The sequence below is a fragment of the Carcharodon carcharias genome, chromosome 8 (assembly GCF_017639515.1).
Source record: "Carcharodon carcharias isolate sCarCar2 chromosome 8, sCarCar2.pri, whole genome shotgun sequence".
NCBI classification, from domain to species: domain Eukaryota; kingdom Metazoa; phylum Chordata; class Chondrichthyes; order Lamniformes; family Lamnidae; genus Carcharodon; species Carcharodon carcharias.
The window spans coordinates 106,311,577-106,333,985 of NC_054474.1; the positions used below are offsets into that span (position 1 = coordinate 106,311,577).

A 22,409-nucleotide genomic window follows, 5' to 3' on the forward strand; every position below is an offset into this window, starting at 1 on the left:
TTATGTAACATAGAAATAATTTTGAAATGCTTAATTGGCTCTTTGCTGCCACCCTCAGTTGCCTCCTGTAACTGCAATCAGCTTACCTATTGAGTTATCATGCTGTCTTCTGGGGATTGGCCTTTTGTCATAACTAACTGTTAACTCAAAATGCTGTTTGAGTTGTATAGAGGCTGCTTTAACCTGTTGAGGTAGCCTGAAACTGCAAGCAACATCTGCCCATTACACAGCCTGAAAAAGGAATGAGTTTGATGGAGTCAGTGTCACAGAAACTGGTCTGATTTTGCAGCATTTATTTTCTACTTTAAGGAGCAGTTGATGTATGCGATTGCTCTAAGTTTTCTGTGTAATTTTGCTATTTGAATAGGTTGCCGAAATGAAAGATCCAAGTCAGAGTAATAATACTCCAAGCATCAACAGTGATGAAGTTGTTCTAAATGGACACTCACACGATGAAGATAATCCTTTTGCGGAGTACATGTGGATGGAAAATGAAGAGGAATTCAATAGGCAGGTGAGCACTGAAACGGCACTTTTATAAACTTTTATTCCTTTGATAAAGTTCAGAGTTTCTCATATTGTTTTCTTGTCTTGACCTTTGCATAAACAGACTAGGCCTCTTATTTACTTTCTTATTTTCACTTTCACTTTCTTATTTTATGTTTTACCTAAGAAACATAACCCAGCTCTAGCAATTAATCCTGATTGTGTGTTAGATTTGACATGGGTTTCTCACTTTATTCCTACCACTGTGTGGAAATTTATACTCTCACCCAGATTGGTAAATGTTAAAATAACTCAACGAATCAACCAACTTTAAAATGCCTTAAATACACAGGGTATGTACCTATGGAAGACCAGGATTTTACAATATTTTCATCTGGAATGCCCACTGAGTTAATTATTCTCTCAGTTCTGTTCAATAATCGTTTGGTGTATCTTTTGTCTGAACATAAGCATTAATGCAAACCTGAGGACTGATTTCCTGCACTTGTTACATTCCTTCTTACCTGTCTGCAGTCTTTCACATGATTGGCCACACCAATCTAATGTTGTCCAGCTGGGTGTGACTTCTCTCACTTGCTTCCATTCTTATCTATCCAATTGTAGCCAGATAATCTCATGCAATGGCTTCTCTTCCACATCCCGCACAATTACCTGTGGTGCTTGGCCTAAATAGCCAAGTGGTTACAGTACTGGGTTTGTAACCCCAAGATCAAGAGTTCAAATCTCAGAATGGCAAACTATGAAATAATGTAACTTCATCTGAAACAGATGGAAACGGGTTTGTACTCGAAAGAGTTACCTGTGGAGTCCCCCAGGGATCTATACTTGGCCCCCTCCTATTTACTATCTACAGGCTTCCTCTCACCAATAATTGAAGTTGATGGGAATGAGGGGGAAAACTCTACCCTGATCATTCCTAGCACAAAGGATGGTGTTTGATTTTTGGAGGCTAATCACAGACCTAGGATATCATGCAAGAGCTCCTCAGTATTGTGATGTATCCAGGGGTCACTTCTCCCATCACACCATCCCATCCTAATCCAGGGGTCACTTCACGCCCCTTGCCCCATCCCTATCCAGGGACTCATCAGTGACCTTCCCTCCATCATAAGGTCAGAAGGGGGGATGTTCACTGATGATTGCGCAATGTTCACCATTCACGACACCTCAGATACTGAAGCAGTCCATGTCCAAATGCAGCAAGACCTGGACAATATCCAGGCTTGGGCTAACAAGTAACAAGTAACATTTGCACCACACAAGTGCCAGGTAATGACCATCTCCAACAAGAGAGAATCTAACCATCTCCCCATGACATCCAATGGCATTACCATCACTGAATCCCCTACTATCAACATACTGGGAGTTACCATTGATCAGAAACTGAACTGGACTAGCCATATAAATACTGTGGCTACAAGAGCAGGTCTGAGGCTGGGGATTCTGCGGAGAATAACTCACTTCCTGACTCCCCACAACTTGTCCACCATCTACAAAGCACAAGTCAGGAGTGTGATGGAATACTCTCCACTTGCCTGGATGAGTGCAGCCCCAACTGAGAAGTTCCACACCATGCAAAACAAAGCAACCTACTTAATTGGCACCCCATCCACAAACGTTCACTCCCTCCACCACCGACGCACAGTAGCAGCAGTGTGTACCATCTACAAAATGCATTGCGGGAATTCACCAAGGTTCTTTCGACAGCACCTTCCAAACCCACAGTCACTACCATCTTGAAGGACAAGGGCAGCAGATAGATGGGAACACCACCACCTGGAAGTTCCCCTCCAAGCCACTCACCATCCTGACTTGGAAATATATCGCCGTTCCTTCACTGTCGCTGGATCAAAATCCTGGAAATCCCTTCCTAGCAGCACTGAGGGTGTACCTACACCACATGGACTGCAGCGGTTCAAGAAGGCAGCTCACCGCCACCTTCTCGAGCGTCATTATGGATGGGCCTTGGCAGTGACCTCCCGTCCCATAAAAGAATAAACAAAGCTGACTTTCCAACCCTGTCTCCTCTCCATCACCATGACCGTGACCACCACCTCACCCTCCCCCCTCCCCCCATGACCCAACTCCACCTCTGCAGCATCACCAAACTCCACCCTCTCCCATTTCTGCTGCTGAAATGCCAGCCATGTTGTTACCTCTTGACTCAATTATTCCAATACTCTCCTGGCCATCCTTCAGTTTTCAACTGATTTTACAGATTTAAATACATCTGAAACTGTGTATTTTGACTTATACCAAGTCCTGTTCACTTATCACCCCTACCTTGGCTCCTGGTCCAGCAAAACCTTGGTTTAAAATTCTCATCCTTGTTTTCAAATCCTTTTGTGGACTTACCCCTCATTTGCTGATCATGTCAGTTGGTAGGATGAGAGTGTTCTTGTAGTTGAGAAGGAGCATAAGGCCGAAAGATACCATCATCGTCATTGTTCTCAGTGACAGGTGCAGCCAGCCACTTCCTTGTACAGCTTAGGAGATGTCCTTCACTTGACCTGCTCTGCTCTATTCTATAGTGTGCTGCAAGAGAGAAGGGCGGATGTTTCACTTGTTTTGTAGCACTCTGTTTATTGCCTGCATTAGCTCAATAGTTGGAGACATGTTGAGGCAGTGAGAAGTGGATGTGAGGTTGGCAGAATTGGTAGGTGGGTGAGGTGGAGCATCTGAATGAGTCTTGAGTGTGTTTGGTATTAGAAATAATTTAAGTTATATTTGTATTTGTGGTGTTAGGAATGCATTTTAGCTTTAAGTTTAATTTGTGTTTCTGTATTGGTGTGTTAAGAAAGGGGGGAACTTGAGTTTTGGTTTCACTTTAAAAGATGCCTGCATTTTAATGAGGTTTTACGACACTTGAAGGGAAGTTGAAACAAACACAATATAGAAAAACTTGGCTTTTGCCCAGCAACAGGAGGCCCACAGCCACAGGGGGAAACAGAACAGCAGTTTTTTAGTTCAGTTGGAAGCAGGTGCCAGGAGAGGCTGGACACAGTGGAGGGAACTACAGAGAACGCAGATTTCCAACAAGAAACAAAGTCCCAAAATCAGGGAGTGGAACAGGAGAAAGGTTGCAAGTAGAGTGTGATGTCAAGGGAGAAGAACAGGAATCTGAACAAGATCCTGTTCAGCGGCAGTGAAAGAAAAGAGCAGAGAGGAAGACTCCAAACTTAAAGGGAGAAAACTGCACAAAAGCAGACTTAAAGCAAAATAGGCTTGTGAGAAGCTGGATGATCCAAGAAGATAGCCAAACATTGGTGACTCCTTACTATGGGCATGTAAAGCAGTGTGTTCTGTTGGCACGGCTGAGTATCTGAGAGTGCATGGAAGGCAAAGCTTGAATACACATGGTGATCCGGGGAGAGGAACATTGGAAGGAGAGATCAAAATCCTGAAGGTGGACCTTTGTGGAAGGCGGCTGAGAGAAAGTGTGGTTTGGGAGAAGATTCCAAAGTGAGTTCTTGGACTGTAGAGATTGGAAACCCTCTTGTGAAAAACCGAGTTCCGTGAGACCAATTGGCTCACAGTGTATCAAGCGTCTGGGGAGAGTTGAGGAGAGAACCGTAGCAGCTGTTTGGGTTGGCATTTGTCGCATAGTTTGTGTGGTGTGCCTGACCACAGATTGCCTATCTGTATCTATCTGGAAAGGTCTAGTTGTGGGTGAAGGAGTATCTTTTGTTTTAATAAATGTTTTATTCTTTTGTTAAAAGCTTACCAGCTGACTCCTGTGACTCTGTTCAGTAGCTGCCCTCCATTTTTCTAAACAAAAAATAAAACTTAGGATTTAACAAGCTGGGTTCTGCCCTGGGATCTGGATTGTTCAGTAGCAGCATCATCTGGGATTGTTAGAAGTGTCAGAGACTGGTGCTGAGTGAATGATGGGGTTGTGTTGCATTGAGCAGCATGAGAGGATGGTGGCATTGTGAGTCAAGTCAAGATCCATTCACTGACATTGACCACCTACTTCTCGTGACATTGCTGCCCAGGCCATCTGCCCTGAATCTTCTAAGGGTGATTCTTGAGAACCCCCTGTGCCCCCCCACCCCGCCCACAGAACCATGACATCTGTCATCCTGACCGCCTGCACCGCTAACGCCTTCAGAGTTTCATCTGTCATTATGGAACCCTTTCTCTGTGCTGGTGTTTACTTCCCAGTAGCTTATTGCAGCAGTATCAGTTCCAAAGAAGAGTCCTATTCTACTTAAAACATTAATTCTGTTTATCTCTCCACAGGCGCTGCTAGACTGGCTTGAGTTTTTCCAGCACTTTCTGTTTTTATTATACATCAGGCTCACTGCTTTCCTTGGCAATATTATAAGCCTCTCCTTTTTATCCAGTAATGCATTAAGTTAGCCACAGATGGGTCACTTATCTCATGGTGTTTTTATTTTTAAATGGAATGCATATTTGTTGAGATTTATGAAATATTTCTTTTGTCATTGAAAGCTATGACAATAAATAAACAATCTAATTTCCCAGTCTACTTCAACCTACTTACCCCTCATAACTATGTAATTGGCTTTATTTAAGTTTATTCTAGTTTTGGACCTAAGTGAAGCCACATAATGTCGTGATAAGTTATTTATTTGTTCATGGGATGTGGGCATCACTGCTTAGACCAGCATTTATTGCCCATCTCTAATTGCCCTTGAGAAGGTGGTGGTGAAATGTGTCGTCTGGGTGGGGGTAGGGTTGGGTGGGCGTGGCAAATGTGGGGGAGGGGCCTAGTGCATAGCCGGGCGAGCCGGGGTTTGTTGGGGGGGTGGGGGGGGCAGAGGTAGAGCACATCGCGAGTGGGAGGGGATAGTGTGCAGCACAGGGGGTTAGCATGTGCCCGTGCAGCGGGGAGGTTGTGGGGTGGTAGCGCAGCATGCATGGACAGGCATCCAGTGGAGTGGTAGGGTGGGCAGGGTAGGGACGGGGATGAGCATGTGTGGACAGGGGTGGGTAGCACGAGCGAGGGGGGGTGTAGCATGCACGTGCAAACGAGGAGGAGTAGTGAACACAGACAAGCGAGGGATAGCGCTGGGGAGGGTTAACGCCGGAGTGCAAGTGGGAGGCGGGGTAGGGGTGTTGGGTGGGTGAGGTGGGGTTGGCGAGGAGAGTACTGAGCATGGGCAAGCAAGAGGGGTGCAGGGCAAGTGGGGGAGGAGCGAGTGCAAGGTAGGGTCTTGGAGGGAATTGGTAGCGTGGGCCAGGGAGGGCACATGTACAGGATCTTGGGAGGGTGGGGACGGGGGCGAGGGGGCGCGAGCGAACATACGCATGGGGCCAAGGTGGGGCCGGGTGGCACTCCCTCAAGGTTGCCCTGCTGAAGGTGCAGCACGCTACTCCCTCAGGGCTGCCCACGCAGTGCCAGTCTAGATTACGGACTCAAGTCTGAACTTGAGTTTGAAATCATGACCTTGTGACTGAAGTGAGTGCACTATCCAGTGAACCCAACTGAGTGCCAAATGGATAATCTTGTTATTAGGACTCCATGTTTTTGATCACCTTATTTAAGGAAGGATATATTTGCAATAGAATCATTGCAGAGAACGTTCACTTGCTTGATTCCTGGGATGAAGGGGTTATCATACAAGGAAAGGTTGGACAGTCTGGGCCTGTAACTATTGGAGTTTTGAAGAATGAGAGATGATCTTATTGAAACACATTAGATCCTGAAGGACTTGACAGAGTGGATGCTTTAAGAATGTTTCCCCTTGTAGGAGAGACTAGAACTAGAGGAAACAGTTTAAAAATAAGGCGCCTCCCATTTGAGGCAGCGATGAGAACAACGTTTTTTCTTAGAGCATCGTTAGCCTTTGCAATTCTCTACCCCAGTGAGCTGTGGAGGCAGGGTCTTTGAGTATTTTTAAGGCAGGTGTAGTTAGATTCTTGACTGACAGGTGAGTCAATAGGTACTGGGGGTAGACAGGAATGTTGAGTCCACAATCAGATCAACCATAATCTTATCAATGGAAGAGCCGACTGGAGGGGCTGAATGGCCAACTCCTGCTCCTAGTTCTTATATCTTTTCTTGTACTGGAGAAATATTGCTCATTAGTTTGATAATGAAGTGCAATTTTTCATTTATATATAGTCCCAGATTCAAATTGCAGATAGGATTTGACTCGGGTGTTCTAAATTAGCAGAATTTCCACTGAGTGAAGGTGTATAGTTTACATAAAATAATTGATTAGGAGACTCCCTTCATTTGCTCATTTCTGCATTAAATGGTCATAGCCTTGTCCTCTCTAGTCTTTTGTGGTGAATTTTTCCCTGTTCTAATAACCCTTCTTCCTTCATTCATCTAGTGATGCTTCTCAGTCTTCAGCCTTTAACCTCTAAAACTTCTAAATTTGGAAAGGCTTCAAAACAGGTCTAAATTTTTTAACCCTTGGTTATAACACTAACTTGTCATTCTAGTGAGTCTTCCCTTCCTGCAACGGGAAGCACACAGCTGAACTCCAGTTGTCTTCTCTGGATCAAAGTCCCTGAATATAAAACAATAGTTTAACAATGCATCTATAAAGCGCCTCTAGCGCTTTTTGCAGGAGCAAATAAAATGCAGACAAAATTTGACACTCAGTGTGAGGATCGATGGTGAAAAGCTTGGCCAAAGAGGCTTTATGATGCATCTTATAAAAAAGAGAGAAGGGCAGAGGGGCTTGGGGAGGGAATTCCAGAGCTTAAGGCCAAGGCAGCTGAAGGTACAGCTGCAAATGGTGGAACAATTAAAACCGAGGGAGTGCAAGAGGCCAAAAATGTAGAATCCTAGGCTTTATTAGTTAGGACATTGAATACAAGAAAGTAAGGAGGTCATGTTGAACTTATGTAAGACACTAATTAGGCCTCACCTGGAGTACTGCGTCTAGTTCTGGCTGCCATACTGGAGGAAGGATGTGAAGGCAATGCAGACAGTACCGAGGAGATTTGCAAGAATGATTCCCGGGTGAAGAACTGTAGCTATGAGGATAGATTGGAGAGGTTGTGACAGTTTTCCTTGGAGAAAAGAAGGCTGAGAGGAGACTTGATAGAGGTATTCGAGATCCTGAGGGGTATGGACAGGGTAAATAGTGAGAAACTGTTCCCACTCAAGAGGACATCAAGATCTAGAGGCACAGATTCCAAATAATTAGCAAAAGGAATAAAGGTGATGCAAGGAAAAATTTTTTTCACCCAGAGAGTGGTTGGAGTCTGGAACAAACTTCCTGAGAGGGTGGTGGAGGCAGGTTCGATCGAGGATTTCAGAAGGGAATTGGATTGTTACCTGAAAAGAGAGAATGTGCAAGGTTACAGGGATAAGGCAGGGGAGTGGGACTAGGTAGAATGCTCTTAAAGGGAACCAGCCCGACTTGATGGGCTGAATGGCCTCCTTCTGCACTATAAAGACTCTGTGAAAAGATCTGAGTTCTAGGGCTGGAAGAGGATACACAGATAGGGAAGTGCAAGGGTCATGGAGGGATTTGTAAAGAAGGATGAAAGTTTTAAAATGGAGGCATTGCCAGAACAGAAATCAGCACGTTCCACTTGTCTTTTCCACCTTGAGTTTAGTGGATCAGCAGGGACCTACCACTTTGTTCTTGTAATCTAACCAGCACTCACTTCTCAAACAAAAGCTCAATTGTCCCTGCTCAAAGGTTAGGGCTGCAGTATGAATCATGGCTTTGGCTCAGAGCAAATGACATTTTGCACCAACCAGTGAAGAGCCTTTTTCTTTGGCCCATCTAGATTGTAGAGGAGCTATGGGAGGAAGAATTCATCGAGCGCTGCTTCCAGGAGATGCTGGAGGAGGAAGAGGAACATGAATGGTTTATTCCAGCACGGGATCTGCCCCAGACCATTGGACAAATCCAGGAGCAACTCAACGGACTTGTCATCAGCAGCAATGGATCGGTGGAGGACTTAGTGGTAAGGAGAACCTCACTTCCAGGTGTCAGCTAAGGTACAGGACAAGTGTGAGGGTGCCTGTATAAGGTGAGCGCACAGGCCATGAGTGGGTGAGCATATAAAGAACATGTGCAAGAACAGGCCATATGTGAGAGGCACAGCTTGGGTGAGGTGGTGAGGCATAGATGCAGAGCGCAGGCAGAGAGCATGCAGGACGCAAGGGCAGGGGCAGGGCTGCATAGCTGGCTCTGGGAGTGCGGGTGCAGGCAGTTGTAGGTGAGTGCGCATAAGGGGCATGGGACAGTAGAGGGGCAATGTGGCAAGCATGGTTTCAGGGTGGGTACAGCCATTGTTTGGGGTATGCAGCTGCAAGGCATGTGAGTGCAGATACATTTGAAGGATTCAGGGGCACAGAGAGAGAAGAGCGACAGCATCCCCTGTCCCATTGTCCCCCTCATCACCCTCTCTTTCCCCCCCCGCCGGATTGGATCCCCCCTGCCTCCGGATTTCCCAACCTGCCCTCCCCAGCCAGATCCAATCCCAAGCCCTGTACCAACAGTCTCTGGGCTCTGTTAGAAAAGCAGTTTCCTATCAATATATTGGGCACTGTGCCTGCAATGGCTTGAATTGAGAATATAACTGTTAGCATTCAGAAGGTGAGAATGTTTTTCTTAGGTAAGCGCACTGAGTGATATGGAACAAAGATGAGTAACTTGAGTTTAAAAAGGGATCATGTGTGGTCTTATCAAATGGTGTACCTGAATGGCTGGCTCCTGTTCCAAGGATGTTGAAAACAAGCCCCACTAGTTGATTGGGTTTTGCAACATTTTCCCTGAGTGAAAGAGATTGACTTGTGATTTCTTTCCTAGAGTAAGAGCAATTTGAACCCCAACGCAAAGGAGTTTGTTCCTGGGATGAAGTACTGAAGCTGATTCGGAAGGCCTGTGTTGGTGGATGTAGCACAATCTCCACACTGTGAAGCCAGTATTAGAGGAAACAGTTGTAGAAGCTCCCTTCTCTATCACTGTGTTACATTCGTGCATTGCCAAAGTTTTCACTTAGTGTTGCATGCTAAATAAATGTACCGAGACTGTTATTATTCAATAACTTGCTTCTAGTCGTTGACTGAAAGAGAAAGGAACCTTTGAAGTGCCACAGAGGGGGAGGAGCAGCCAGGATCGGGCAACATGCTCTAATGCTACCTAACCGACTGCCAAATAACTGCTGGTAATGGATGCTTGCCAGTGGCTGAGTGGGCACCTGAGCTCGTTGGCTCTGTCTCCACTCCCTTGTTCTCAAGCCCAATGCCTGGAGTTGTTCTTGCAACTTGTTTCAACCTCTGTCTTGTTATCCTTAGTGTCCTCCAGGGGCTGCTCAGACTGTTCATGAAGATAGTTCCAGGGAATCTCGGAGCACCAATCCGCAGTGTGAGCACTTGTGTGTACAGTTAGCTTGGGACTGGAGTAGTGTGGGAACATAGTGTAAGTGACCGGCAGTGGGTGTGATCTATACACTGAGGCTCTGACACAGTTCACCAGCTGATGTATCAACAGGGTTCTAACATCTAGACTTATTGAGCTGTTTCATTAACACACCTTCCCACTTATTGGGAGGAGGTGCTAGTGCTCACATCAAAGGCTAATAAAGTACTGGTGATCATTTACCTGTTTACGTGATTTTCACGACTTCTACAAGTTCAGAATTTTTCCCCACTCTGTCAAGTTGGAGAAGTTGTCTCTCGGCATTGAAATTAAATTTGAACAATGACCTTGCCTCATTGACTTTGCTGTTGGCAATAATTGACACACTGAGGCCAAAACAATTCAAGACATCTTTTCGATTGATCAGCGAATTCCATTGACCCAATGAATTGAAATCAGTCTTATAGAAATGTTACATAATGTAGGGTGACAGTGCTTCACACTCACTGTCACAGTGTAGGGTGACAGTGCTTCACACTCTGTCTCTCAGTGTAGGGTGACAGTGCTTCACACTCACTATCACACAGTGTAGAGTCACACTATCACATGATATAGGGCGTAGTATGTCTCACTGTCACAAGGTATAGTGTGACAATGACTTTCAGTGTACAGTGACAATGTCTCTCTCACTCAGTATAGAGTGACACTCAGTGTCATACAGTATAGGGTGACACTTGCTCACACTCCCTGTCTCAGTATAGAGTGACACTGTTTCACACTGCCTGTCACATGGTGTAAGGTGACACTGTCCACACTCCCTGTCACGGTAAGGTGACACTCTCACACTTGCTGGCACAATATTGGGCAATGGTGTCTCCAGTTCATCTCACGATGTAGGGTGGCCGTGTCTCTCACTCACTGATACACAGCATGGAGTGACACTGTTTCACTCACTGTCACATAGTGTAGGGTGACACTGCCTCTTACTCCCTGTCGCTGTGTAAGGTGACACTATCTCCCAGTCCATGTCACATGGTGTAGGGTGGCACTGTCTCTCACTCCCTTTCAGACAGTGTAGGGTAACTCTTCTCACACTGTGTGGTTGACAGTGTCTCACCCTGTCACACAGTGTAGGGTGACAGTTCCTCACAAACGTCACATGGCATAGGGCGACAGTGTCTCACTCGCTGTCACACGGTGTAGGGTGATAGTCTCCCAGCCCCTGCCACATGTTGGGTAACAATGTCTCTCACTGCCTGTCGCATGGTGTAGGGTGATACTGTTCTTCACTCCCTGTCGCACATCGTAGGGTTACAGTGTCTTCCAGCTCCTGTCACATTGTGTTGGGTGACAGTCTCACACTCCCTGTCACATGGTGTAGGTTGACAGTGTGTCTCAGTTTAGGATGTTGGTACCGGTTAAGATCGGGGCGCGGAGAGAGTGGAATGTCGGTGCCGGTTCAGATTGGGGTGCGGAGAGAGCGGGACGTAGGTGCCGGTTAAGATTGGGGTGTGGAGAGAGCGGGATGTCGGTGCCGGTTCAGATTGGGGTGCGGAGAGAGCGGGATTTCGGTGCTGGTTCAGACTGGGGTGCGGAGAGAGCGGGATGTCGGTGCAGATCGGGGAGCGGAGAGAGTGGGATGTTGGTGCCGGTTCAGGTCAGGGCGCAGAGAGAGCGGGATGTTGGTGCCAGTTCAGATTGGGGTGCGGAGAGAGTGGGACATAGGTGCCGGTTAAGATCGGGGCACAGAGAGAGTGGGATGTCGGTGCCGGTTCAGGTTGGGGTGCAGAGAGAGCAGGATGTCGGTGCAGATCGGGGAGCGGAGAGAGCGGGATGTCGGTACCGGTTCAGATTGGGGTGCGGAGAGAGCGGGATTTTGGTGCTGGTTAAGATCGGGGTGCGGAGAGAGCGGGATGTCGGTGCCGGTTCAGATCGGGTGCAGGGAGAGCGGGATGTCGGTGCCGGTTCAGATTGGGATGCGGAGAGAGCGGGATGTTGGTGCTGGTTAAGATCGGGGTGCAGAGAGAGTGGGATGTCGGTGCCGGTTCAGATCGGGTAATGGGATGTCGGTGCGGAGAGAGCGTGATGTCGGTGCTGGTTAAGATCGGGGTGCGGAGAGAGCGGGAGTCGTTACCGGTTCAGGTCGGGGCGCAGAGAGAATGGGATGTTTTCCCAACAATAGGTACATTTGAATACAGTGTTGAAATGTGAAATAAGTTTGGATGTCCATGGTGATGAAGTGCATTGTGTTAATTTTCCATTGCTTCCTAAGATTTGCTCCACTGTTTTGGATGGAGTGGAACAGTGAGATCTTTGATAGACTGAGTACACACACTAGGGTTGGCAGTGTTAAGGCTTGCAATTCTGAGTGGAGACAGTATGTATGGAGGGTCAGTGAGTTGTGATCATCGGCACCCCACCCCAGCGTAAGCTTTGTCCGCTGATGTGACGGTGCAAAGCTGGGCTGTCCGAGTAATGAGGTGACCTTAGATCTGCAATGTTGTGCAGGGGTGAGCTATCCTGGTTCAAATGATGTCTCTCCTCCTCACATGGTACAGTAAGAATAAACACTAGGGTGATATTATGATTATGAAGTTGAGCACAGCGACGGACAGTAACCTAAACAATTCCAAAATGATGCAAAATGGGATCTTTGGGCATCTTCAGTTTCTTAACTTGGCAGATTCGCTGCCAAATGTGTTGAATGTGAAGAGTGTTTAAGTTGACAAAAAATGTAAAAAATATATTTTTCCAAAAATATTTAAAAAAAATAAATAAACCTGAAATGAAAGATGTGCGTGCAATTTTTGTACTTTGGCAGCCTTGAGTCTGTTCAATGTCAGAAAGCGTATTCACTGATCTCTTCTAACTTAAAAGAAAGTCAGTCTACCTTGACCAATATCCTGAACCAATAGTGTCCAGTTCATCACTGTCGGCGTCCGGACACGGCGGGGTCAGCGACGGCACCCGGACACAGGGCCAGCGACGGCGCCTGGTCAAGGTGGGGTCAGCGTCGGTGTCCGCAAACAGACGTGTCAGCGTCCGGTCAAAGCAGGGTCAGTGTCAGCGTGCAGACACAGAAGGGTCAGCGTCGGCATCCGGTCAAGACAGGGTCAGTGACGGCATCTGGACACAGGGTCAGTGTTAGGGTCCGGTCAAAGCTGGGTCAGCGTCAGTGTCCGGAAACAGCAGGGTCAGTGTCTGGACACAGCAGGGTCAGGATCAGTCTCAGCGTCTGGACAAGGCAGGGTCAGAGTCAGCATTCGGATAGGGCAGAATCGGCGATAGCATCCGGATAGGGCAAGATCGGTGACAGTGTTCGGACAGGGTCAGTGTCGGCGTCCGGACGTGGCAGGGTCAGTGTCGGCGTCCGGACGCGGCAAGGTCAGGGTCGGCGTCCGGACGCGGCAGGGACAGGGTCAACGTCCGGACATGGCAGGGACAGGGTCAGCGTCCGGACAGGGCAGGGTCGGCGACAGCGAACGGACAGGGCAGGGTCGGCCTCTGGATGCGGCAGGGTCAGGGTCTGCGTCCGGACGTGGCAGGGTCAGTATCAATGTCCCGACATGGCAGGGTCAGCGTCGGCGTCCGGTCAAGGCATGGTCAGCATCGGTGTCTGCAAACAGCAGGGTCAGCACCCAGACATGGCAGGGTCAGTGACGGCGTCCGGTCAAGGCAGGGTTAGCGTCAGTGTCCGCAAACAGCAGGGTCGGTGTCCGGTCAAAGGGTCAGCGACGGCATCCGGACATGGTAGGGACAGTGTTAGGGTCCGGTCAAAGCAGGGTCAACGTCAGTGTCTGGACACAGCAGGGTTAGTGCCAGCACCTGGACACAGCAGGGACAAGATCAGTGTCAGCATCTGGACAAGGCAGGGTCAGAGTCAGCATCTGGACAGGGCAGGGTCGGTGACAGCATCCGGATGCGGCAGGGTCAGTGTAGGCCTCCGGACACGGCTGGGCCAGCGACGGCGCCCGGTCAAGGCAGGGTCAGCGTCGGTGTCTGCAAACAGCAGGTTCAGCGTCCGGTCAAAGCAGGGTCAGTGTCAACGTCCGGACACGGCAGGGCCATTGACGGCGCCCAGACACAGAGGAACCAGCAACGGCACCCGGACTCGGCAGTGCCAGCAGGGACAGTGTCAGTGTCTGGACACAGCAGGGTCAGGATCAGTCTCAGCGTCTGGACAAAGCAGGGTCAGAGTCAGCATTCGGATAGGGCAGAATCGGCGATAGCATCCGGATAGGGCAAGATCGGTGACAGTGTTCGGACAGGGTCAGTGTCGGCGTCCGGACGTGGCAGGGTCAGTGTCGGCGTCCGGACGCAGCAAGGTCAGGGTCGGCGTCCGGACGCGGCAGGGACAGGGTCAACGTCCGAACATGGCAGGGACAGGGTCAGCGTCCGGATAGGGCAGGGTCGGCGACAGCGAACGGACAGGGCAGGGTCAGGGTCTGCGTCCGGATGTGGCAGGGTCAGTATTAATGTCCCGACACGGCAGGGTCAGCGTCGGCGTCCGGTCAAGGCATGGTCAGCATCGGTGTCTGCAAACAGCAGGGTCAGCACCCAAACATGGCAGGGTCAGTGACGGCGTCCGGTCAAGGCAGGGTTAGCGTCAGTGTCTGCAAACAGCAGGGTCGGTGTCCGGTCAAAGCAGGGTCAGTGTCAGCGTCCGGTCAAAGCAGGATCAGCGACGGCATCCGGACATGGTAGGGACAGTGTTAGGGTCCGGTCAAAGCAGGGTCAACGTCAGTGTCTGGACACAGCAGGGTTAGTGCCAGCACCTGGACACAGCAGGGTCAGGATCAGTGTCAGTGTCTGGACAAGGCAGGGTCAGAGTCAGCATCTGGACAGGGCAGGGTCAGCGATGGCGTCCGGACTCGGCAGGGCCAGCGACGGTGGCCGGACTCGGCGGGGTCAGCAACAGCGCCCGGTCAAGGCAGGGTCAGCCACACTTTCCGCAAACAGCAGGGTCAGCATCCGGCCAGAGCGTCGGTGACCGCAAACAGCAGGGTCAGCGTCCAGACAAATCAGGGTCAGTGTCAGCATCCGGTCAATGTATGGTCAGTGTCAGTGTTTGGTCAAAGCAGGGTCAGTATCAACATCCAGACACGGCAGGGTCAGCGTCGGCGTCCAGTCAAGGCAGGGTCAGCATCGGTGTCTGCGAACAGCAGGGCCAGCGTCAGGACACAGCAGGGTCAGTGTCAGCGTCCGGTCAAAGGGTCAGTGTCAGCATCTGGTCAAGGCAGGGTCAGTGTAAGTGTCCCGACACAGCAGGGTCAGCATCCGGACAAGGCAGGGTCAGCGTCAGTGTCTGCAAACAGCAGGGTCAGCGTCCGGTCAAAGCAGGGTCAGTGTCAGCGTGCAGACACAGAAGGGTCAGCGTCGGCATCTGGTCAAGACAGGGTCAGCGACGGCATCTGGACACAGGGTCAGTGTTAGGGTCCGGTCAAAGCTGGGTCAGCGTCAGTGTCCGGAAACAGCAGGGTCAGTGTCTGGACACAGCAGGGTCAGGATCAGTCTCAGCGTCTGGAAAAGGCAGGGTCAGAGTCAGCATTCGGATAGGGCAGAATCGGCGATAGCATCCGGATAGGGCAAGATCAGTGACAGTGTTCGGACAGGGTCGGTGTCGGTGTCCGGACGCGGCAAGGTCAGGGTCGGCGTCCGGATGCGGCAGGGACAGGGTCAATGTCCGGACATGGCAGGGACAGTGTCAGCGTCCGGACAGGGCAGGGTCGGCGACAGCGAACGAACAGGGCAGGGTCAGCCTCTGGATGCGGCAGGGTCAGGGTCTGCGTCCAGATGTGGCAGGGTCAGTATCAATGTCCCGACACGGCAGGGTCAGCGTCGGCGTCCGGTCAAGGCATGGTCAGCATCGGTGTCTGCAAACAGCAGGGTCAGCACCCAGACATGGCAGGGTCAGTGACGGCGTCCGGTCAAGGCAGGGTTAGCGTCAGTGTCCGCAAACAGCAGGGTCGGTGTCCGGTTAAAGCAGGGTCAGCGCGGCATCCGGACATGGTAGGGACAGTGTTAGGGTCCGGTCAAAGCAGGATCAACGTCAGTGTCTGGACACAGCAGGGTTAGTGCCAGCACCTGGACACAGCAGGGACAGGATCAGTGTCAGCATCTGGACAAGGCAGGGTCAGAGTCAGGATCTGGACAGGGCAGGGTCGGTGACAGCATCCGGATGCGGCAGGGTCAGTGTAGGCCTCCGGACACGGCTGGGCCAGCGACGGCGCCTGGTCAAGGCAGGGTCAGCGTTGGTGTCCACAAAGAGCAGGGTCAGTTTCAGGACCCAGTGTCGGTGTCCGCAAACAGCAGGTTCAGCGTCCGGTCAAAGCAGGGTCAGTGTCAACGTCCGGACACGGCAGGGCCATTGACGGCGCCCAGACACAGAGGAACCAGCAACGGCACCCGGACTCGGCAGTGCCAGCAGGGACAGTGTCAGTGTCTGGACACAGCAGGGTCAGGATCAGTCTCAGCGTCTGGACAAGGCAGGGTCAGAGTCAGCATTCGGATAGGGCAGAATCGGCGATAGCATCCGGATAGGGCAAGATCAGTGACAGTGTTCGGACAGGGTCAGTGTCGGCGTCCGGACGTGGCAGGGTCAGTGTCGGCGTCCGGACGCAGCAAGGTCAGGGTCGGCGTCCGGACGCGGCAGGGACAGGGTCAACGTCCGGACATGGCAGGGACAGGGTCAGCGTCCGGATAGGGCAGGGTCGGCGACAGCGAACGGACAGGGCAGGGTCAGGGTCTGCGTCCGGACGTGGCAGGGTCAGTATCAATGTCCCAACATGGCAGGGTCAGCGTCGGCGTCCGGTCAAGGCATGGTCAGCATCGGTGTCTGCAAACAGCAGGGTCAGCACCCAAACATGGCAGGGTCAGTGACGGCGTCCGGTCAAGGCAGGGTTAGCGTCAGTGTCCGCAAACAGCAGGGTCGGTGTCCGGTCAAAGCAGGGTCAGTGTCAGCGTCCGGTCAAAGCAGGGTCAGCGACGGCATCCGGACATGGTAGGGACAGTGTTAGGGTCCGGTCAAAGCAGGGTCAACGTCAGTGTCTGGACACAGCAGGGTTAGTGCCAGCACCTGGACACAGCAGGGTCAGGATCAGTGTCAGTGTCTGGACAAGGCAGGGTCAGAGTCAGCATCTGGACAGGGCAGGGTCAGCGATGGCGTCCGGACTCGGCAGGGCCAGCGACGGTGGCCGGACTCGGCGGGGTCAGCAACAGCGCCTGGTCAAGGCAGGGTCAGCCACACTTTCCGCAAACAGCAGGGTCAGCATCCGGTCAGAGCGTCGGTGACCGCAAACAGCAGGGTCAGCGTCCAGACAAATCAGGGTCAGTGTCAGCATCCGGTCAATGTATGGTCAGTGTCAGTGTTTGGTCAAAGCAGGGTCAGTATCAACATCCAGACACGGCAGGGTCAGCGTCGGCGTCCAATCAAGGCAGGGTCAGCATCGGTGTCTGCGAACAGCAGGGCCAGCGTCAGGACACAGCAGGGTCAGTGTCAGCGTCCGGTCAAAGGGTCAGTGTCAGCATCTGATCAAGGCAGGGTCAGTGTAAGTGTCCCGACACAGCAGGGTCAGCATCCGGACAAGGCAGGGTCAGCGTCAGTGTCTGCAAACAGCAGGGTCAGCGTCCGGTCAAAGCAGGGTCAGTGTCAGCGTGCAGACACAGAAGGGTCAGCGTCGGCATCTGGTCAAGACAGGGTCAGCGACGGCATCTGGACACAGGGTCAGTGTTAGGGTCTGGTCAAAGCTGGGTCAGCGTCAGTGTCCGGAAACAGCAGGGTCAGTGTCTGGACACAGCAGGGTCAGGATCAGTCTCAGCGTCTGGACAAGGCAGGGTCAGAGTCAGCATTCGGATAGGGCAGAATCGGCGATAGCATCCGGATAGGGCAAGATCGGTGACAGTGTTCGGACAGGGTCAGTGTCGGCGTCCGGACGCGGCAAGGTCAGGGTCAGCGTCCGGATGCGGCAGGGACAGGGTCAATGTCCGGACATGGCAGGGTCGGCCTGTGGATGCGGCAGGGTCAGGGTCTGCGTCCGGACGTGGCAGGGTCAGTATCAATGTCCCGACACGGCAGGGTCAGCGTCGGCGTCCGGTCAAGGCATGGTCAGCATCGGTGTCTGCAAACAGCAGGGTCAGCACCCAGACATGGCAGGGTCAGTGACGGCGTCCGGTCAAGGCAGGGTTAGCGTCAGTGTCCGCAAACAGCAGGGTCGGTGTCCGACGGCATCTGGACATGGTAGGGACAGTGTTAGGGTCCGGTCAAAGCAGGGTCAACGTCAGTGTCTGGACACAGCAGGGTTAGTGCCAGCACCTGGACACAGCAGGGACAGGATCAGTGTCAGCATCTGGACAGGGCAGGGTCGGTAACAGCATCCGGATGCGGCAGGGTCAGTGTAGGCCTCCGGACACGGCTGGGCCAGCGACGGCACCCGGTCAAGGCAGGGTCAGCGTCGGTGTCCACAAAGAGCAGGGTCAGTTTCAGGACCCAGTGTCGGTGTCCGCAAACAGCAGGTTCAGCGTCCGGTCAAAGAAGGGTCAGTGTCAACGTCCGGACACGGCAGGGCCATTGACGGCACCCAGACACAGAGGAACCAGCAACGGCACCCGGACTCGGCAGTGCCAGCAGGGACAGTGTCAGCGTCTGGGCACAGCAGGGTCAGCGTAATGGTCCGGAAACAGCAGGGACAGCGTCAGCGTCCGGGCACAGGAAGGTCAGCGTCAGTGTCCTGGCATGGCAGTGTCAGGGTCAGCATCCGGGCACGGTAGGGTCATCATAGCTGTCCACAAACTGCAGGGCCAGTGTCAGGACACAGCAGGGGCAATGTTCGCATCCAGTCAAAGCAGGTCAGTGTCAGTGTCCGCAAACAGCAGGGTCAGCGACGGTTAAAGCAGGGTCAGTGTCAGCTTCCGGTCAATGGGTCAGTGTCAGCGTCTGGTGAAAGCAGTGTCAGCGACGGCATTCGGACATGGTAGGGACAGTGTTAGTGTCCGGTCAAAGCAGGGTCAGCGTCAGTGTCTGGACTCAGCAGGGTTAATGCCAGCGTCTGGACATAGCAGGGTCAGGGTCAGTCTCAGCTTCTGGACAAGGCAGGGTCAGAGTCAGCATCTGGAGAGGACAGGGTCAGCGACGGAACCCGGACTCGGAGGGGCCAGCGACGGCGCCCGGACTCGGCGGGGCCAGCGATGACACCCGGTCAAGGCCGGGTCAGCGACGGCGACTGGTCAAGGCGGGGTCAGTGACATTGTCCGCAAACAGCAGGGTCAGCATCCGGTCACAGCGTCGGTGTCCTCAAACAGCAGGGTCAGCATCCAGACAAAGCAGGGTCAGTGTCAGATCCGGTCAATGTATTGTCAGTGTCAGTGTCCGGTCAAAGCAGGGTCAGTATCAACTTCCAGACACGGCAGGGTCAGCGTCAATGTCCGGTCAAGGCAGGGTCAGTGTCGGTGTCTGCAAACAGCAGGGTCAGTGTCAGGACATAGCAGGGTCAGTGTCAGCGTCCGTTCAAAGGGTCAGTGTCAGCGTCTAGTCAAGGCATGGTCAGTGTGAGCGTCCCGACACAACAGGGTCAGCATCCGGACAAGGCAGGGTCAGTGACGGTGTCCGGTCAAGGCAGGGTCAGCATCAGTGTTCGCAAAGAGCAGGGTCAGCATCTGGACATGGCAGGGTCAGTGACAGCATCTGGTCAAGGCAGAGTCAGCATCAGTGTCCGCAAACAGCAGGGTCAGCATCCGGTCATAGCGCCGGTGTCCGCAAACAGCAGGGTTAGCGTCCAGTCAAAGCAGGGTCAGTGTCAGCATCCGGTCAAAGCATGGTCAGTGTCAGTGTCCGGTCAAAGCAGGGTCAGTATCAATGTCCAGACACGGCAGGGTCAGTGTCGGCATCCGGTCAAGGCAGGGTCAGCATCGGTGTCTGCAAACAGCAGGGTCAGCATCCGGACATGGCAGGGTCAGTGACGGCATCCGGTCAAGGCAGGGTCAGCGTCAGTGTCCGCAAACAGCAGGGTCAGTGTCCGGTCAAAGCAGGGTCAGCGTCCCATCAAAGCCGGGTCTGTTTCAGCGTCCGCTCAAAGCAGGGTCAGTGTCAGCGTCTGGTCAAAGCAGTGTCAGCATCAGCATCCGGTCAAGGCAGGATTAGCGACGGCATCCGCACATGGCAGGGTCAGTGTTAGGGACCGGTCAAAGCAGTGTCAGCGTCAGTGTCTGGTCACAGCAGGGTTATTGCCAGCATCTGGACACAGCAGGGTCAGGGTATGTCTCAGCGTCTGGACAAGGCAGGGTCAGAGGCAGCATTCGGACAGGGCAGGATCGGCGAGAGCGTCCGGATAGGGCAAGATCGGTGACAGCGTTCGGACAGGGTCATTGTCGGTGTCCGGACGCGGCAAGGTCAGGGTCGGCGTCCGGACAAGGCAGGGTCAGGTTCAACGACTGGACAGGGCAAGGTCAGGGTCAGTGTCTGGACAGGGCAGGATCGGTGACAACTTCTGGACAGGGCAGGGTCGGCCTCTGGATGCGGCAGGGTCAGGGTCTGCGTCCGGACATGGCAGGGTTGGTGACAGCGTCCAGATGCGGCAGGGTCAATGTAGGCCTCCGGACACGGCGAGGCCAGCGACGGCGCCCGGTCAAAGCAGGGACAGCATCAGCGTCCGAGCACAGGAAGGTCAGCATCAGCTACCGGGCACAGGAAGGTCAGCGTCAGCGTCCGGTCACGGCAGGGTCAGCATCGCTGTCCACAAACAGCAGGGCCAGTGTCAGGAGACAGCAGGAGCAATTTTCGCATCCGGTCAAAGCAGTGTCAGTGTCAGTGTTTGCAAACAGCAGGGTCAGCGACGGTCAAAGCAGGGTCAGTGTCAGCGTCCGGTCAAAGGGTCAGTGTAAGTGTTCAGACACAGCCTGGTCAGCATCCGGACATGGCAGGGTCAGTGACGCTGTCCGGTCAAGGCAGTGTCAACATCGGAGTCCACAAACAGCAGGGTCAGCATCAAGACGCTGCAGGGTCAATGTTAGCATCAGGTCAAAGCAGGGTCAGTGTCAGCGTCTGGACACAGCAGGGTTAGTGCCAGCATCTGGACACAGCAGGGTCAGGATCAGTCTCAGCATCTGGACAAGGCAGGGTCAGGGTCAGCATCTGGACAGGGCAGGGTCAACAAAGGCAGGGTCAGCGTCGGTGTCCGCAAACAGGGTCAGCGTCCCGTCACACCCGGGTCTGTGTCAGCGTCCGCTCAAAGCAGGGTCAGCAACGGCGCCTGGTCAAGGCGGGGTCAGCCACACTGTCCGCAAACAGCAGGGTCAGCGTCCAGACAAAGCAGGGTCATTGTCAGCATCTGGTCAATGTATGGTCACTGTCAGTGTCCGGTCAAAGCAGGGTCAGTATCAACATCCAGACAGGGTGGGGCCAGCGACGGCGCCCGGACTCGGCGAGATCAGCGACAGCGCCCGGTCAAGGCAGGGTTATTGCCAGCGTCTGGACACAGCAGGGTCAGGGTCAGTCTCAGCGTCTGGACAAGGCAGGGTCAGAGTCAGCATTCGGACAGGGCAGGATTGGCGATAGCGTCCGGACAGGGCAAGATCGGTGACAGCGTTCGGACAGGGTCAGTGTCGGTGTCCGGACGTGGCAGGGTCAGTGTCGGCGTCCGGACGCGGCAAGGTCAGGGTCAATGTCTGGACAGGGCAGGGTCAGGGTCAGCGTCTGGACAGGGCAGGGTCAGGGTCAGCGTCCAGACAGGGAAGGGTCAGGGTCAGCGTCTGGACAGGGCAGTGTCGGTGACAGTGTCCGGACAGGGCAGGGTCGGCCTCTGGATGCGGCAGGGTCAGGGTCTGCGTCCGGACGTGGTAGGGTCGGTGACAGCGTCCGGATGCTGCAGAGTCAGTGTAGGCCTCCGGACATGGCTGGGCCAGTGACGGCGCCCGGTGAAGGCAGGGTCAGCATCGGTGTCCACAAAGAGCAGGGTCAGTGTCAGGACCCAGTGTCGGTGTCCGCAAACAGCAGGTTCAGCGTTCGGTCAAAGCAGGGTCAGTGTCAGCGTCCTGACACGGCAAGGCCATAGGCGGCGCCCAGACACGGCGGAACCAGCAACGGCACCCGGACTCGGCAGTGCCAGCAGGGACAATGTCAGCGTCTGGGCACAGCAGGGTCAGCATAATGGTCCGGGCACAGCAGGGACAGCATCAGCGTCCGGACACAAGAAGGTCAGCGTCAGTGTCCTGGCACGGCAGTGTCAGGGTCAGCGTCCGGGCACGGTAGGGTCATCATCGCTGTCCACAAACTGCAGGGCCAGCGTCAGGACACAGCAGGGGCAATGCTCGCATCCAGTCAAAGCAATGTCAGTGTCAGTGTCCGCAAACAGCAGGGTCAGCGACGGTCAAAGCAGGGTCAGAGTCAGCGTCTGGTCAAAGGGTCAATGTCAGTGTCTGGTCAAAGCAAGGTCAGTGTAAGCGTCCAGACACAGCAGTGTCAGCGTCCGGACACGGCAAGGTCAGTGACGGTGTCCGGTCAAGGCAGGGTCAGCATCGGAGTCCGCAAATAGCAGGGTCAGCGTCAAGACACTGCAGGGTCAATGTTCGCTTCAGCTCAAAGCAGGGTCAGTGTCAGTGTCCGCAAAC

At 53.0% G+C, this 22,409-nt stretch overlaps 1 protein-coding gene across 1 annotated transcript; it reads left to right on the forward strand.

Moving 5' to 3' along the window:
* Positions 1-352: 352 nt before the first annotated feature.
* On the forward strand, positions 353-9,492 carry LOC121281368 (polyadenylate-binding protein-interacting protein 2-like). Its single transcript, XM_041194302.1, has 3 exons — positions 353-514; positions 8,230-8,409; positions 9,258-9,492. Exons 1-3 carry the CDS (start codon positions 377-379, stop codon positions 9,312-9,314), a joined length of 375 nt encoding a protein of 124 aa, XP_041050236.1. The 5' UTR covers positions 353-376; the 3' UTR covers positions 9,315-9,492.
* The last annotated feature ends 12,917 nt before the right edge of the window (positions 9,493-22,409 follow it).

What these genes read in the sequence shown, in the direction of transcription:
- LOC121281368 (XM_041194302.1), top strand. Translation starts at nt 377, where the DNA reads ATGAAAGATCCAAGTCAGAGTAATAATACTCCAAGCATCAACAGTGAT. An exon ending in AAGAGGAATTCAATAGGCAG is followed by an intron (nt 515 to 8,229) that starts GTGAGCACTGAA and finishes TGGCCCATCTAG; the next exon opens with ATTGTAGAGGAGCTATGGGA. An exon ending in GATCGGTGGAGGACTTAGTG is followed by an intron (nt 8,410 to 9,257) that starts GTAAGGAGAACC and finishes TTTCTTTCCTAG; the next exon opens with AGTAAGAGCAATTTGAACCC.